At 47.0% G+C, this 17,168-nt stretch overlaps 1 protein-coding gene and 1 long non-coding RNA gene across 2 annotated transcripts in view; both read left to right on the top strand.

The window, feature by feature from the left end:
• The first annotated feature begins 320 nt into the window (after positions 1-320).
• The window catches only part of LOC135404764 (uncharacterized), a 204,261-nt gene continuing 187,413 nt past the window's right edge, over positions 321-17,168 (top strand). Inside the window, exon 1 of the long non-coding RNA XR_010425722.1 lies at positions 321-336. This is a non-coding gene — a long non-coding RNA (uncharacterized LOC135404764). The remainder of the gene's footprint in view (positions 337-17,168) is intronic.
• The window catches only part of LOC135404739 (vasoactive intestinal polypeptide receptor-like), a 106,117-nt gene continuing 89,894 nt past the window's right edge, over positions 946-17,168 (top strand). The window contains exon 1 of the mRNA XM_064639484.1: positions 946-1,223. Within this exon, the coding sequence (XP_064495554.1) occupies positions 1,128-1,223 (96 nt within the window). The 5' untranslated portion in view covers positions 946-1,127. The remainder of the gene's footprint in view (positions 1,224-17,168) is intronic.

A 17,168-nucleotide genomic window follows, 5' to 3' on the forward strand; every position in this document is an offset into this window, starting at 1 on the left:
GGGAAAAATGGAGCAAAAGGGGGAAATGGGGGAAAAAAAGAAAAAAGGGGAGAGAAGGGGGAAAAGAAAAAGAAAGATGGAAATGGAAACACAGGGGAAGAAGGAAGAGGGATGAAAGGGGGAAATAGGGAAAGGAAATGTGGGAAATAGGAGAGGAAGGGGAGGAGAGGGAGAACAGGGGGAAAAGAGTAAAAGGGGAATAAAAAAGAAAAAGGGAAAATGGAAAAAGAGAAAGGGAAAAATGAAAACAGGAGAGGGAGAAGGGAAAGAGGAAAGAAAAGAAAGACGGAAACAGAGGAAAACAGAGAAAAGAAAGAGGGAGGAAGGGGGGAAACAGTGAAAAGGAAACGTGGGAAATAGAAGAGAAAGGGGGAAGAGAGGGAGAAAAGGAAAAGGGAAATAAAGGGAAAAAAGAGAAATGGAAAAAGAGAAAGGGAAAAATGAAGAGGGAAGAGGAGAAGGGAAAGAGGAAAGAAGAGAAAGATGGAAACGGGAAAACAGAGAAAAGAAACAGGCAGGAAAGGGGGAAATAGTGAAAAGGAAACTTGGCAAATAGGAGAGAAAGGAGGAGGAGAGGGGGGGAAGGGAAATAAAGGAAAAAAGAGAAATGGAAAAAGAGGAAAGGAAAGAATGAAAAGGCAAGAGAAGAGGGAGAAGGGAAAGAGGAAAGAAAGGAGAAAAGGAAGGGTAAAGAAGGAAATCAGGAGAAAAAAGATAAGAGAGAAAAAAGGGGGGGGAGGAGGTAAAAGAAGGGAAAATTAATAAAAGGCAAAAGAAGCCGGGGGAAAAAAAAAAAAAAAAAAAGGAAGGGGGAGGGAGGAAACGAGTGCAGCGAGGGAGTAGGAAGAGGGAAGGAGCGGAGGGAAGGAGCACCCCGGGCAGCGCTGTCCCCCCGGGCCCGGCCGTACCTGGGCGGGCGGGGGGCGGTGCCGGGCCCGCCCCGTGCGGGGGGCGGTGCGGGAGCGGAGCGGGCTCGGGGCCGGGGCTGCCTCCTCCTCCTCTCCCTTCTCCTCCTCTCCCTTCTCCTCCTCCTCCTCCTCCTCTCCCTCCGTGCCCCGCTGGATGCGCCCAGCCCGGCGCCGGGAGCCGAGCGCTGCCCGCCGCCGCTCCGCCGGGCTCCGGCCGGGATGGGGAATGTTGTCAGGCTGGGGAACGCCGGCAGGATGGGGAAGAACGCGGTGCTGGGCGTCGCGGTGCTGCTTCTCGGCTGCCTCCTGTCCGCGGTGAGTGACCGAGGGGCTGCGGGATCCAGCGGGATCCAGCGGGACCCGCTCCCTGCGCTCGCTGTGCCGCGGGCAAACTTTGGGCAACTTTGGGAGCGCTGCCGGGGGAAGGCAGGTGGATCCGTTCGCTTCCCTAATCCCCCCGTCCAGATATTTGCTGATCTGGAAAACAGCAGTCGCTTGGTTTCCCTTTTTATTCAGGTGTGCGTCCTCTCCGGGAGTGAGAGGCTCCCTTGAGCTGGAGGAATTCCCTTTGGGATTTTAGCGTTTTGTTTCACGACCGGCTCTCGGTTTCGCTGCCAGTCAGGTTTGCAGCCCGGCTTTCGCTTTGCTCTGGTTTCTGTTCAGGAGCTCGGTGGTTCCATGCAAAGCTCTCCCCCGCCCCAAAACGGGGGATAACGGGATGAGAATTCCCAGAGGCGATTCAGCGGCAGGGCAGGGGGCTCTGGGGTGGGAGTGGGACCTTCCTCCAGCTGCCCACGGCAAGTTCCGCAAAGTGCTGCTCTCCGACAGCGCAACCTCATGTGGATGCGCTGTGTGAGGGAGGAGCAGGAGCTGGGAGCAAAGGATGTGTTTTCTGGCTGCCGCGTCCCTCCTGGATGTGATTTCCACGCTTGCGGGTCCCTTACTGGGCCAGTGCCGTTTCCTCCCCGGCCGCAGATGGTTCGTAGCTCGGTGCAGGATGAGCAAACGGGGCTGTTTCTGCTGGCGATGTGTCTGTGCTCGCACACACAAATACACACACACGTGTGTGCGGGAGCTGATTCCCTGTGCCACCGGGACTCCTGCACATTTCTCTGAGCTACCTGGTCTAGTGGAAGGTGTCCCTGCCCATGGCAGGGGGCTGGAACTGGGTGATTTTTAAGGTCCCTTCCGAACCGTTCCGTGATTCTGTGATTTCAGCCTTTGTTCTCGCAGCCTTGTTTCCTTGCAGTGTTTGATTTCTAGTGAGCCTGTTTCTAATTCAGCAGGCTGGGGGAGGAGGAAGGTTGGGAGCTGGCTGTGTCTGAGTTTCCCTCTCGCTCTTAACCTTCTCCCACACTTGTTTTCTCTCTGGAAGGTGAGGTTACCTCACCAACATCCTGAGGTTGCCCACTGGAACTGGGTTATGCTGTCAGTACTTTGTTGCTGACCACTTCTGTTTGCACTGCTGGGCTGGTGGGCATGGAATCATCTCAGAGTGGCTTGAGTTGGAAGGGACCTTGAAGATCATCTCATTCCAATGCCCTTGCCATGGTCAGGGACACCTTTCAGTAGATCAGGTTGCTCAGAGCTCCATCCAGCCTGACCTTAAAGCAGAGTCAGACCAACCAAGCCAAGCTCAGAGAGTGGAAGTTAACCCAAATGTGTCACTGCATCACTCACCTCCCCTTTCTTCTCCCCTTGTCCCTCAAGAAATGAAACAAATGGACTTATTTCAGTTTTTTTTTTGGCTGTCACCACATGCCACCCAGCCATCTGCATAGCCAAAGACTTTTTTGGTGGTAGAACAGGCTGTGAAAATGGATTAAAGTATTAAAAAAAATGACCAGGCAATTAGTTCTTGGAATTCTACAGAGTTTGCTTTAGGGAAAAAAACAAAGTAGCTGATGTCCAGGGCTGGAACTGGGGACCAGGAGAAGGGGACAGCATTCCCATCAGCTGCTGGAGGTGCTCCAGCTTTTAATTCCACTGAAGCCCCTGGCAAAGATCCCATTTCTTTAAAGGTTGTTGGCATGAAGAGATCCTCTGGGGCCAGATCCTGCAGAGGGAGAAGTCAGGCATCTGCTGAAGTTCACCCTGGAAGTGGTGACAGGACTGAGCCCTTTTGCTGATGCTCTGGGGTAGTCATTGCTGTCAAAAAGCACAAAGCCCTAAAGGTTTGGGACAACACCGGGCACAGAGTGGGTGCAATCCTGTGACTGGTTCCTTTTCAAACCTTTCATTATTCTGTTGTGTTAATGTTCCTGGGATCTGGTTCATACTGGTGGGTTAAAAAGATTCACATGCTCCTTATCAGCACTGATCTGCAAGGTGACCAGTACTGACATGCTTGAGAAAATCCCTCTTTGTTTTGTTTCTCAGCTTAAACCTTGGATTTTGTGCTCATTTTTAAAGCAAAAGCAGCTCTGCAATCATAACCTGGCTCTGGGACCTGTGATGGCTCAGAAGAGTTTGGTTTGGTCGAGGGTTTGTTGGGTTTTTTTTCTCATATAATTTATTGTGCTAATTTTTATTGGTGCGTCCTTGGGAAAACTCTGAACGGGGAACAATCGGCTGATCAACAGGTTCAGTGCAATAAAAGCTTTGCAGCCATGTGGTTCCTAATTGCTGTTATAACCTTTCACCTCGGCCTCTCATGGTCTCCCAAGTGTGGAAGGAAAAAAGGGAATTGGGCAAATCTCATTTGCTGTAGTTCATCAGGCCACGCTCATCCAAGACCTGCCCTGGGCAGCTTTGAACAGTGGCAAGAAAAGGGCTAAAGTTGGTGGTGGGGGCACAGTGTCAATGCACAATAATCCCTTTTAGGTTCTTTTGTGTCGTTTTGCCTTTTTGAGGATGAATTTAAGTTAATTTGGCCTGAAGAGCTACGAATTAGACACTTTTCTTTTTTCAGTGTGTGTCTAGAAAATGAGATGTGGATAATTGGAAGCAGTTGGTGGATTACACGTGCCTTCAGACTACGAGATCCTTGAATTAGCCAGATCTGCCCAGCTGGTGTAATCTGTACTTTTCTTCAGAGTTTTACTCTGCTCCAGCCATGAAATAGAATAAAAAAGAATGGAATGGAAAAGAGTAACAAAGCCAGATCTGATCCTTCATCAGTCCGAGTGTAAATGCTGGAAATGGGACCAGTGTGAAAAATCAGTTAAATTTAAGCTCATGGCACAACCACTTCAGCTGCATCTGGTTCTCTTTCCTCCTGACATTGATTGAGAATCTAAAAAGTGAGATAAATATATTTTAAACAAAATAATCACTGTTTTTGCCAAAAATACAAGATACTCACTAGAATCCTCAAGTCTAGTTCCTGGACCCAGCACAAAGATCCTTCAGCTTAACAACATGTGTTTAACAAAGGCCTTGCCACAAAAGCCTCAGTGTACCATTGGGGGTGTGATTTATTAAATTTATACTTGTAGAAATGCATGACTGACTTTATTTAGGAGAACCAGTTGCCCAACCTTGTGTCTGGGTAGCTCTGAAAGTCTCGTCTCTTTATAAAGCTGAAAGTTTTCAGAGAACATTTATAATCAGCAATATATTTATTGTAGAAACTCTTATTTAGGGCACAACAGAGAAAAATTGAAAAATAGGCAAAAAAAACCCCCTGCATCTGAGTTAAAAATCTGCTCTGTGGAATATTTAAGGCTATTTCCAGCAGTGTGTTACTCCAGCCCACCAGTGTGTCAGCAGAGGGATTCACACCAGCATTATCACATCCTCCCTCCAGCCAAGAGGTCTGTCTCCAGCAGGAAAACTCCAGAGAACCAGGCAGGGTGGGAATTGTGATGTATTTTAAAAGGAGATGAGTCTTTTAAAAAAAAAAAAGGGATATTTGCCAAACACTCAGCATCAGGAGGAGGATGGGACCATGGACAGAGAAAGCTGCCTGGCTGGTGAATTTGGGAGTGAGGGTGGATTTTCCCCTTTCTACAGCACTTTAAAAATATTCTGGTTCAGACTCCTTCCTTTTGTAACATCAGTGGTGTGAGAGCCCCAGGGCTGCACCAGATGAAAATGCAAATTGGGGTGTGCTGTGTTTTGTGCTGAGTCTGTCAGGTGGTGGCTTGTGAGGCTGCCCTGACATTTTGTTCTTGTTTCGTTGTTTCCCAGTGGTGTGACTTTTCTGAGTCTCTCATCTGTCTCTTCTCACTTGGCTTTCCAAGGAGGGGTCATGGAAGTTGGTGGATGCAAAGCAGGGGGATGCTCTGCACATTTGGCAAGTGGGGCGTGAGTAAGAGATGGGACCATGTCGGTGAAGAGGGGCTTTGGCTCTCCAGAGGCTGCCTTGGGAATGGCAAAAAGACAGAGTTTATATCAATATTCAGGGGGGAATAATAATAATAATAATAATAATAAAGGATAGCAGCTTTTCCCCTTTACCAGATGGTCTTCAGCACAAACAACTGGAAAAAGTAGTAACTTGTCAGAACCAATCTTCCACTTCATGTCCTGACTTAGTCTGGTAGGACTGGGAAGTTATCTGGTATTCCAGCTAGATTGTAGACACAAATCCTTTTGGGAGATGGAGAACAGAGGGAAGAGGGACAGGAATATCTCACTGTTCAGCATCAAGTGTCCAGTTTATTGGCAGCCTGAGGAAAGGCACCAGACACTGTGTAAATCAATGAGACCCAAGATATGATGATCTTGTTTTCAAGTCGGATCTGAGCTCACTTGGAGGGGATTTGTCACACTCTGCATGGCCTCAAATTCAGGAAAAGGCTCAAATTATCTGTGCAGGATAAAAACTGTTCCTCAGGTTTTGATGGGGAGCAGGACTCAGCTTGGTTTTGTGAACGCAGTGGGTCACATCCTGCCCTCAGACCAAGTCAGGCCCAGTGTGGCAGTGTCACTTCACTGTTGTGAGTGGGATCCCTGCTGCATCCCACCAGCTCCAGGGAAATGGGTATGTGGTATTCCAATGCCTGGGAAAGGTTGTGGGATTAAATATAGCCCCGTTCTCTGCTCTCATCAACTCTCTCTCTTCCGCATTGGAAAGAAGAGGAAAGTCCTTTGCAAGAACCAAAATCTGGGAAATGCAGCCAAGAAAAACCCTCAGTTCTGGGCCAAAAACATAAATAGAATGGGTTGGAGATGCTTGGAGACCCCAAAGCAGGAGGGGTTGGAGTTCTGGCCCATCAGGTGGGACAGAGAGCATGGATGGACAGAGAGACAGACTTGCCAAGCCTGCCTGTGTCATGGCACTGATTTGTCCTCCTGCCCTGTGCAGCCAGGCAGGGTTTCCCTCTGTGAGTGCTGAGTCCTTGCTGTCCCACTGCTCCCTCCCTTCCATGCTCCCAGATGTTTTCCAGAAGTCATGAGTTCTCACAGCTTCAGCTGGGTGGAAACTGAGCCAAGAGGGGAGATGCTTTTGCCTCTGAAAATGAGCTCCCAGAGGACTACAGTGGAAGAAAAGTCAGACCTTTTGTTTTGAGGTATGAGAGGGCCAGGGACGTGATTCCAACCACCAGACTGGCCTCCCTCCAGAGCTCTCACAGCTACTGCCATGGCAGGGAGGTCCTGTCCATGGTGAGAAGGCTGTTCACCAGCTGAGCAGTCTTCTTGTCACTGTTCCCTCTTGGAGCAGCCCACAGTGTGCTTGGCTTCCTGCCTGACCACCTGGGATTTCTCTGGGGTGATTCATCATCCTGGGCACAAGCTTCACCTTTCACATTACAAGACCAGGATGCAGGGAGAGTTCATTCATTAGTGCTCAGGAAGTGCCCTGGGGAAGGTTTGGAGGGGAAGATGAGCTTCTCAAAGCCACTGTTTGCTGGATGCTCCTTGCATCATTATACACCCCTTTATTTGTTAAAGACTTCTTTAACACTGAAAACCTAAAGGCTTCTGGAGATGGAAATAAAAGTGCAAAGTTTCTTTCTGATAAGGATGTTAATACAATGCCAACATTTTCTACCCTGAAACTTCAGCTTTGTTGGGAGCATCTACTGGCTCCAGCCTTGCTGCAAATCACTTTTAAACAGCTCAGCCTCATGCATAAACCCTAATGAGGGAAGAGCTATAATAGCAAGAGCACTTATGTTTAATAATTGCCAATCTGCACAAACATAAATAGCCCGTGTGAACACGGCTTGACCTGCTGGCAGGAAGCAGGTGAGGTGAAGAGGCAGAAGCAGATGTGATATTTCTCTGCTGTTCCAGTCCTTGCCTCTGATGTTCTTGCCCCCACTCCTGTGAATGCAGATGTGGTGCCCTGGTAGGAAGTTGGCTTAGGTGGCATCGGCTCTCAGGTCATTAATTTTCAGATGGTTGGTTTGTTAAGTGAATTTAGGGACATTTTTGTGTGCTGTGGGTTGCTTAGGGCTGGAAAGCCCACATTAGTGCTGCTTTAGTGGCAGTTTATTGGGCCAGATTTTATCTACAGCACTGACTGTTAGATATATTTAGTATTTCCGGCACTTAAAAGACTTATTCCTGTACAGGAATTTTAGAGACCCTGCTGTACCTTACATTAGCAAAGTCACTTTTCCAGTCAACTGTAACAGTGGATATTAACAGCCTTAATCTCCCCCATTAGTCACATTAGGTGGATTTCTCCCCCCCAGGGCAGTCACTAACTATCCATTTCACTGTTTGCATTGCTGGGAGATGGAGATTTACACTTCTGTTGTTTGCATTTACACTGTTGGAACTGAATGGGAATTATTTTCTAATTCAGAATCAAATTGGGATTATTTTGTGATGCATTTCTCTAGTGAGCTGGACAAACAGGGTTGGTGATGTCTTGACAAAGCACTGGATGTCATGGCTTGGCTCCATTGAGCTGCATCAATTTAAAGTGGGGATGAGACCAAAGGAGTTGAATATGGAGACCCCAACTCTGTTTGCTGAGCCACCACCCCCATGATCTTCCTCTTTCAGCAGGGATATTGCTGGTCCTGACAGCTGGGAGGCTGAGTATGAGCTCCACAGTTTTTTTCCTCCTCATCCCTGTCATCTCATCACGAGGGAAGAGGAAAAAGAAAAAAAATCTATTTAAATACAATTCTTGTCTGCAGGGGAAAATATCAATACTTTGTGTCTCCTTTTTAAAGCTGAAATCTATCGGGTGTCTTTTAAAAAGCTGTTCCTTCGAGGCTCCAACCTTGATTCTGTGTTTAACAGATGTTTCAATTAATACCTGGCGACTTGTAACATCACAACCAACATCTGAGCAGCGTCTCCAGGGCCCTTATAAATGTCCCAGCTATCCAGCCTGGGAGATTCCTTGCAGGTGTCCTCGGGGTGGGATTCCCCTGACAGATCAGGACAAGTTCTGGCATTTCTGTGTAGCTCCCACTGTGGTCAGCCTTGTCAGATCTGTGCTGCTGCTCCCTCTCAGGCCCCTCAGGCCATTTGACACGGGAAAATATCCTGTTGTCCCACATCATCACTTTCCAGGGAGTGAAGCCCCTGCAGGTGCTCTGTTATTTGGAGTCCATGCCCATGGCAGAGGAGTTGGAATGAGATGATCTTTAATGTTCCTTCTGGGACCATTCTGGGATTCTCTGACTCTGATGCTGTGAGCACTGAAAATAAATTATCTCAGATGGCACCACGTGCCTTGTTATGCACCTTTTTGAACCCTCACTGACTACAGTTCAACCCTTAGGTAGATTTAAGATCTTAAGCTCCAAGCTGAATCCCTCCCCAGGTTTCTCATGTTGTGTAAGAAGGAAAAAAAAGAAGGAAATTTGCTCCATGCTGAGCTTTTCCCTGCTTTATTCATTACCCAAAAGCAGCTTTTATTTCATCTCTCCTAAGTGGCAGCTCAAACTTGGAGGAACACATCCCCTTGCAAGGCAGGAAGGAAATGAAATGGAATATACTGACTGTGATGACCACCCTCCCCCAAAAAAAAAAACAAATCCACAACAATTCAGCACATTTGCACCAAAATAAAAAGCAGCTTCAATGCTGGCATCAGCATTTTTATGTGCTCAGCTTGGAAAGGGCCAGAATCCAAATCCTGCTGGAGATTGTACCCCTTCCACCTTTATTTTGCCATAGCCACATCCAACTCTTACTTTAAGTGAAGGTAGTGATTATTTTTATAGCTTCTTTCCCTTTACAGACCCCCGTCCATTTGTCAGGGGGCAGGGGAACCCCTTTGGGAAGTTGATCCCATTTGTGTGTATGTGGGTTACATGCACCTGCTTTTTTTTTTTTTTTTAATTATTTTTAAGTCACCTTTCACAGCCCTCAGGAGCTTCCTGAGCAGAGATTAAAGGCAGTGCCCTGACAGACTGTGATTTCTTGCAGATGGAGGGAGGGAGGGAATGGAATTTTTTCCAGGACCATTCAGCTCTTGCTGGAAGGAAAACCTCTCAGCCCCGGGGCTGCAGCAGCTGATGTGGTTTGTGGATCCCACTGCTAAAGCCACTTCATCCTCCTCAGCATGAGGGCTCAGTCCTCAGCTCTGCCCAGTATTTCCTGGCTGCTTTTCTCCCTGTAATTTGGGACAGTTCAGCCAGGATGTTGGTACTTTCTTGCCCTTGTTGAGCTGGGAGCTCCATGGAGGGGTGATGGAGCCCCTCTGCCAGCCTTGCCCTACCTGGGGACCCCTTTGAGAATCCCTCTCTGGAAGGTCACAGGGTTTTCCTATTGCCCTGGGGTCGTTTCAAAGCAAGATCCAAGTGCAAAAGAGCCAACCCTGAGAGAAGCCACTTGTTTCCCTCAAAGTCTGGATCCACCTATTTAGTTATTTTTCGTTTTCATCCTCACTTTTAAGAATAATTAGGCTTTTCCAGCCTTTTTTAACATTAGAAAAAGCTTGTCTTTTTGCTTGACATACTCAAAGGCAGAGAAAAATGCTGCTGCTGAGACAGTTCCCAGCTTTACAGGGCACCAAAAAGGAGGCCAAACATGAAGACTTACTGAGATGCTGAAGTGTCAACTGCTAAGCTGAGTGAATTTTTGTGGGGAATGATATTAAACTCAGCTGCAGATCCATGTGGGTCTCAGCTCTGCTGTGCACTTAATTCCAGTGCTCCAGGGATTCCTCTCAAAGGATTTTCCCACCCTTTCTGCTTTGCTCTACTCCCTGACTCTCCTTGTTCAGTTTATTCCTTGCACAGTTTCTCCTCTTCCACCTGCTGGAGATGGTGCTTTGTAGCTGGGGCACAGGGATTCTTCTTCTTTCATCATCTCCAAACAGTTTCCTTTGCAGCACTGTTTCTGGCAAAATTAAACTTTGTTCCTCCTTGCCCTGCTCTCTCCTCCCTTTCCTGGGAATTCATGCAGCAAACGGAATATCAAAGGCTTATCTTTAGGCTGTTTGTGTACAATGCAGATGAGGGAAGGTTTTATCAAGAGAAATAACAGCCTATATTGGAACAACTGAAATATATAATTATATATATCTTTTCCTATATATTTATGCATAGAAAAATACCTGCTTTCAGGCATAGAGGTACTTCTTGATGTTTGAAGGAGAAACAAAGCTGAGTAGCCTTTGCTCTGGGTTTGGCTTGAAGGTGTTTGTCAGTGGGACATGGAATAAAAGCCTGTTGGTTGTGGAGTGTCTTGTTGCAAAACCATCGCTCCCATCCTTCTGTGCTACAGACCTACAACGTATCTCTGAAAGTCAAGCTCACAAATCAACAGTCATGGCTCTTCTGGGCATTAGAGCCCTTAAAATTCCGTGGAGACAGTGATTTTTATGACGTGCCACAGTTTTCCTCATGTCTGGCCACCTGCTCATTCCTTGGTGCCACAGAGGTGATAAGTCTTGCCTGTGCCTGCAGTCCCCCAAAGGACTGAGGCTCCCACCTCCCTGACTTAGTGATTTATTTGCTCTGCCGGTGCTAATTACTCCTTTTTTTGTGTGTGTAATTAACAAACTTTACTCAACTTAGAACAGTGATTTCAGACCTATGCAATGTGCAGCCTGAAGTTTCCTCAGTGTGTTCCAGAGGGAAAGAGCTTTAAAAGCTCTTTTTTTCTATCTCTGGGTGTACCAGTCAGTCCAATAAAAAAATATTATGTCCCATATATCAGTAGTCAATCAAGGCTGTGACAGCACTTGATAAAACTGTGGTATGAGATGTTACTTTTAGAGACCCATTCATCTTGATCCTCAATTCTTTTGGAGACGCTTCAGTGGCTGAAGGTGCTCTGGGAGTGCATGATCTACACTAGAATTTAATTTACACACCATGAGGAAGAGACTCGTAATGTTGAAGTGGATATTTCTGCCTTCCACCTTGACTGTTGTTTTCATTTGGATTTTACAAGCTTGGGGAGACAAGGCAAGAACAACCTTTCTGTCTCCTTGAGGTGCCTGCCAACGTAGGGCTCCTATTGTATTCATACAGTTATTTACCTTTCATTTCTTAGAATTCACTTTTTTCCTGTGCTGCTTTCACTGGAAAGCTGTTTCTAGAGCTCTGGTAGTTAAATTGTGTTAGCCAATCCCTGATGGTTGTGTAGATGGAAAGGAAATTAAAAGTTTAAGCTTGCTGCCTTGGGCCTACTTGACCTGAACCTCAGAAATGTCTTAGGGGACCAGTAAGCATCTGGAAATATTTTTAAACCTTGCTATGAAGCTGAGGTTGTCTGTTCAAATTGGTTTGCCATGTGGTGTTGTTACAGGGAGATAAAACAAAGCCAGGATTTATTGAGGGGACATCTTCCAAAACCATTTCATTCTGTTGTGGAAGAGGAGCTGAGTAAAGGTTGTGATTTTCTGAAGGGAAGGCCCCTCACGCTCTCGACAGCACATGTATCTGCTCTTTGGAAAGAGAGGTGGGAAGGGAAAATGGTCCATGTGGCTGTTGCAAGCTGGGATGGAGGCCCCAGGGACTGGCCAGGACCTGTGATCCCAGCATGGAATTGCCTGGGGATATGGGGAGGACAGGGATGAGGGAGAGGATGGAGATGGAGGTAGCTGGGAGCCACCGGCAAGAGAGACTTGAGGGCAGGAACTGCAGCTGCAGAGGGATTAGGAACCACAGCCTTTGGGAAGATCCATTGTGGAATAACCCCAAATTTGAGCTGAATCTAGTGTGGGTTGACCCCTGGGTCTGCTGATCCCACTGTGGTCCCTGCTGTCTAGAAGAATCCCAGAGCTGTAGCATTCCCAGGGATGGCCCGTGCTGGGAATACTGAGCAGCCCAGGTGCAGTTCTCTCTCCTGAACTGCTTTATTCCAGCATGAGTTTTGTGGTTTCTTGCTTATTTTTTTTCTCTGCATATTCATCTAATAGTGTATTTCCCCTCCTGTCCCTCTCTGCTGCAGATCTGACAGGATTTGCTATTACACAACTGCAGCCATCATCATCATCAAACAGCAACTTTGTCTTTGATTTGGGCTTGCTTTCTTCCCCACTATGGGACTGCTGAGAAGTCAAGTCTCTCTTTCCAGAAGGGGTATTAAAAATGCTTGGCAGCTTGATGCCCCTCTCCTTTGCAGTTGTTTCTTCTCTGCCAGTTCACCACTCAAGCTTCCTGGGCTGTCAGCTCTGAACACAAGTATTAAATATATATTGCAGCCCTGGGAGGAGAGCCCAACCAGCCAGAGTGCAATGGACCTAAAAATAAATGCTGATTTCCCTTGCAGAGCAGCCTGGGGAAAAGTACAGGCAAGGAACAGCATCCACTGGGGCAACCATAAGTAGCAGGAGATGAACCACTAAATTCAGCTGCAGTGGAGAGAGGCAGCAGTTCAGGATGAAGCTGAGCAGCTCTGAGTTCAGCTCCAGACTCTGGAAATGAACATTCTGCTAGGGGTGGTCTTGTGGCTGATTGACTAAAACCCAACCTGGGAATGAGAAAAATATACTTCCTCTACTCACTTTTTGCTTGTTTCTTTTCACTTTTGTCTGCCTACGTCCTGAAGGTGTTGTAATTCGTGTGTGGCTGGATTAGCCTTGCAAATCGATGTCACAAGGATGATGCTGTCACCCTGTACATGTGATAACATCAGGGAATGGAAGCATCTTCTTTTCCTTCACGGAAGAATTAGGAGAAATTTCTTCACTGAAATTGCTGCCAAGGATTGGAACGGGCTGCCCAGGGAATTGGAGGAATCACCATCCCTGGAAGTGTTCAAAAAAATGTGTAAATGTGGTGCTTAAAGACACAGTTTAGTGGTGGATGTGGCAGTGCTGGGTTAGTGGTTGGACTCCATGATCACAGAGGTCTTTTGTGGTCAGACTCCACGATCTTTTCCAACCCTGAGGATTCCATGATTCTAAAGTGAAGGGCTGGTGCTGGAGTGTTTGTATGCTCGATAGGGTTGAATTTGGCTGGGGGTAGGAAGGTTTGTAGCAGCAAGGGAGTGAGGTGTGAGAACAACCTGCCAAGAGCTGCATTGAGAGCCGGAAAACCAACAAGATCTTCTGTGCTGGAGGTTGGCCCATTTCTGAAGGGGAAGTGTTGTCTGTCACAGGGGCTGTCCCAGGAGGAGCCTGCCCGTGATGTGTGTGTTATTCAGGTGCTGTGCAGGGAGAGGAGTTGCTGTGATCCTGTTCACAGGGCAGTGCTCTCCCTCCTGCTCAAGGAAAAACTGACCAAGACAAAACCACCTTTAGCAGGAGCAAAGTATTACCAAAGTGGGGATCTCCCTGTCAGTGCAGGAACAGAAGCTTGGTAGCGTTTGGAGCCACATCCATGTTTTGACTTTGAGGCTGATCAGAGTAGGAGACAGAAACAGGTCATCTTGGAAAGAGAACCATTTCTTCTGGTTGAGAAATGAAAATCCAGTATAGAAATGCAGTGTAGTTTGTTGAGAGATGGGCAGGATCTCTCTAGGGTTTCATATGGTCATCATAGAATCATGGAAAGGTTTGGGTTGGAAGGGACCTTTAAGGATCATCTCATTCCAACCCCCCTGCCATGGGCAGGGACACCTTCCACTATCCCAGGTTGCTCCAAGCCCCATCCAGCCATGGCCTTGGACACTTCCAGGTATGGGGCAGCCACAGCTTCTCTGGGCAACCCATGCCAGTGTTTCACAACTCTCACAGTGAAGAACTTCTTCCTAACATCTTATAAATCTCTCCTCGTAGTTTAGAGCCATTCCCCCCTGTCCTATCACTATCTGCCTATGTAACAAGTTACTTTCCCTCTCTTTTATAAACCCCCTTTAAGTACTGGAAGAGTGCAATGAGTTCTACCCAGAGTTTGGTCCCTCCAGTGTTGCAGTTTTGCCATGTCCCTGCTGGAAAGGTCCCACTGATGATCCCTCTTTTGGCAACCTTCCCCTTGGCCTCTTTGTTTTGGAATGTGTGTGTGAGTGTGCTGGGCTCACTGCCGGATGTGTTTGTGTGTCAGGAAGCTCAGAGCCAGCTGGAGGACTTTGCTCTCCATGTGACAGGGGCCACTGCCCTGTCCCAAATTACCCCCTGTTTCGAGGGATCCATCCACTGTGGACTCAAGGCCTTCCTGTGCCAGCCAACAGCGTCATCATTCAGGTTGTCATGAGGATCAGGAAGGGAAGGAGTGTTTTCTTAGGGAGCAGAGACAGAGAAAGGTTTTCATCAGGATGGCAGTGCTCAGACAGGGGTTGGGTTGGCAGCCCCAGCACAGTGCTTCTCAGAGCACATATGGTCTGATCCTTGTAAATCTTGGGTCATTTTGCCTTTTTAAGGGTGTATTCAAGGTGATTTGGCCTGAAGAGCTACGAATTAGACCCTTTTTTTTAGGGTGTGTCTAGAAAATGAGATGTGGATAATTGGAGGTAGTTGGTGGATTCCACATGCCTTCAGACTACAAGCTCCTTGAATTCACCACATCTGCCCAGCTGGTGTAATTTGTACTTTTCTTCAGGGTTTGACTCTGCTCTAGCCATGAAAGAGATTTGTGGGGGAAAAGAATAAAAAAATCTCAGATCTGGTCCTTCATCAGTCCGAGCTTAAACGTTTCAGACAAGAGAGAGGTGAAGATTATTATTTTGGATTGCTCTCGTGTGAGAAACAAGGAGTCTCACCCAGGTTCTTCCCACTGTACTAAAATAACAACAGCAAGATTGAAAACTGAGCTTCTCCCCCGGGAAGATGCAGCCAACCATCTCCAACCCCACGTGCAGAGGGACAGGAGCTGCTCAGAAGGGATGAGAGGGAGAGAAATTTCAAATTGAATTCGTACCATGAGGTCTGCAGTGGGGACACCACTAACCTTCTGCAGAGCTCACCAGTTAGGGACTGGAGCTGCTGTCTGACAGTGGGGGGTGTGGGTACTGTCAAATGAGATATAATTGATCTTAAGGCCAAGATATAAAGATTGTCGACCAATCTTCTTCACATAGACCTTGCTGGCTGTTTGCCTTCTAAATGTATTTTACTTTAAAAAAAACCCCAAACCTTTTAGTTGAGGAATATTCTCAGAAAGGTGGGTTTTTTTTTTGTTTATAAAGTTGCAAAGGGTGGGGGAGATATTTATCCTTGGGGATTTTAATTCTTGGTTGATGGGGAAATAAAAATAGGGTTGCTTTTCACCCTTTTTCTTCTCATCAAGAAACTGGAAATGCTCATGATTCCTGAGTTATTTTTCTTAACAGAAGGGTGAATAAAGAAAAGAAAAACCTTGTTTTGAAACTTTCTTTTCAGAAATATGCCACACCTTTAATTGGTGGCAGAGCCATTTCTGGGAAGGAGGGAAATACCACTTTCCTCATTCCCAAGCTGCCAGTCTGACACACTCAGAGAAGGAATAATGACCTGTGTCACAGATCAGGTGATGGAAGATTTTCAGTTTGGAAAGTTGTTCTATCACAACAATTTGTTTGAATCATATTCAGTCTTAAGAGTCAGGAGATCTCTAACTCACTTCAGCAGCAGCAGATTTAATTGGGGGAGAAAATGTTCAGGCTTAGAACATATTGGACTAAAGTTGTTTAAGAGTCTGAGAAGTTCCTGATCACTGGGATATGGGGTTTTTGGTGTCTCCTGGGGAGAATATCAGTGGGTTACACCCAAGTTGTGTTTACCTGCAGAATGGTGGCGTTTAATGGTGTGACAGAAAGCAGCACATTTGGGTGTCAGGAGAGGGCAGGAGGCGCTGCAGGGGAAAAACTGCATTTTCTTCATTCTGTGGGAGTCACAGAGATCAATGTGTCCATTCTTGGGTTTGACTGGGAGATGGTTATTCCAGCCTCTAATCCAGCTCCTTGTCCTGCTGGAGCTAAAAATCGGGTAACTCTCCCGATGGAAGTAACATCTAATCTCCTTTCTGTCTGCAAGGAAAATGCTGCTGAGTTCCTGTGACAGTGCTGTCCTGATGGGAAGTCCCATAGGATCATGGGTTCAAGACCTCAGTTCCAGCATCTGCCTCAGCATCCCTCTTTCCAAGCAGGAGCTGGCGTGGAAAACAGAGAGATAAAAGCGTGCAGGGGCTCGGTCACACATTCCTTGGGCCCAAGGAATTTCACTGGAAGCTGTGCTTGGGAAAATCTTACCCCTGCAGTCACCATGCCCAGCCAGAATAAATCAGCTTAGCCCCTGCTGACGTGGCCATTGCTGTGCCCTCAGAGGGTCTGACAGGAGGATTAATGCTCCTGGAAATTGTTACCCTGGAAGGCTGAACCCCACAAGCAGCACCGGTGCTCCCTGTGATCCGGGGGCTGTGGCACATGGGGTGTTCCTCAGGGAACTCCTCAAGGAGGGGGGTTGGCACAGTTTGTTGTTGCCCTTATCACGACCCATAAAATTTGTGGTCGCCATATGGAGAGCCCCTGGCGAAGGAAGAGGACTCTGGCAGCAAGCCTGGATGATGATGCTTGGGAAGAAAGAGGTCCTTAACCATTGGAGTGGGATGGTGGGGTGAATCTGCTGGGAATGGGTTCAGCATTTGGCCTGAGGGAACTTCCAAGACAGTGGAAAACCTTTCAGTTGTCTATGAAGATAAATAGCAGCACAGCCAAGGATTTGGAATTAAATGTATAGAGATTAAATCCTATAGAGATCCTTTGCTTAGGAAATTTCCAGGATTCAGCAAATTGAAACATTGAGTGAACTCCAGCTAGTTCAGCCACAGGGAATGAGCTTTTGCATGTGCCTTTTTATAGAGATTTTGTATGTTCTCTCTGACTTTTTCTGGTCTATAAATGGGGTGAGGAGAGTTCATGTGGGACAGTGTCCAAAGGGTTACACATGGTTTAGCAGAGTGAGTTTGCTGCACAGCCTTGGAAAATGGGGACTGGGATGACAGAGGTTTCCACGTTTCTTTTGTAATCAGCTAAGTGCTCTCACTCTGATAAGCCAAATATGATTTTAATTAAAAAGCCATTCCAGCTGGATTT

Source organism: Pseudopipra pipra, chromosome 1, assembly GCF_036250125.1.
Source record: "Pseudopipra pipra isolate bDixPip1 chromosome 1, bDixPip1.hap1, whole genome shotgun sequence".
NCBI classification, from domain to species: Eukaryota; Metazoa; Chordata; class Aves; order Passeriformes; family Pipridae; genus Pseudopipra; species Pseudopipra pipra.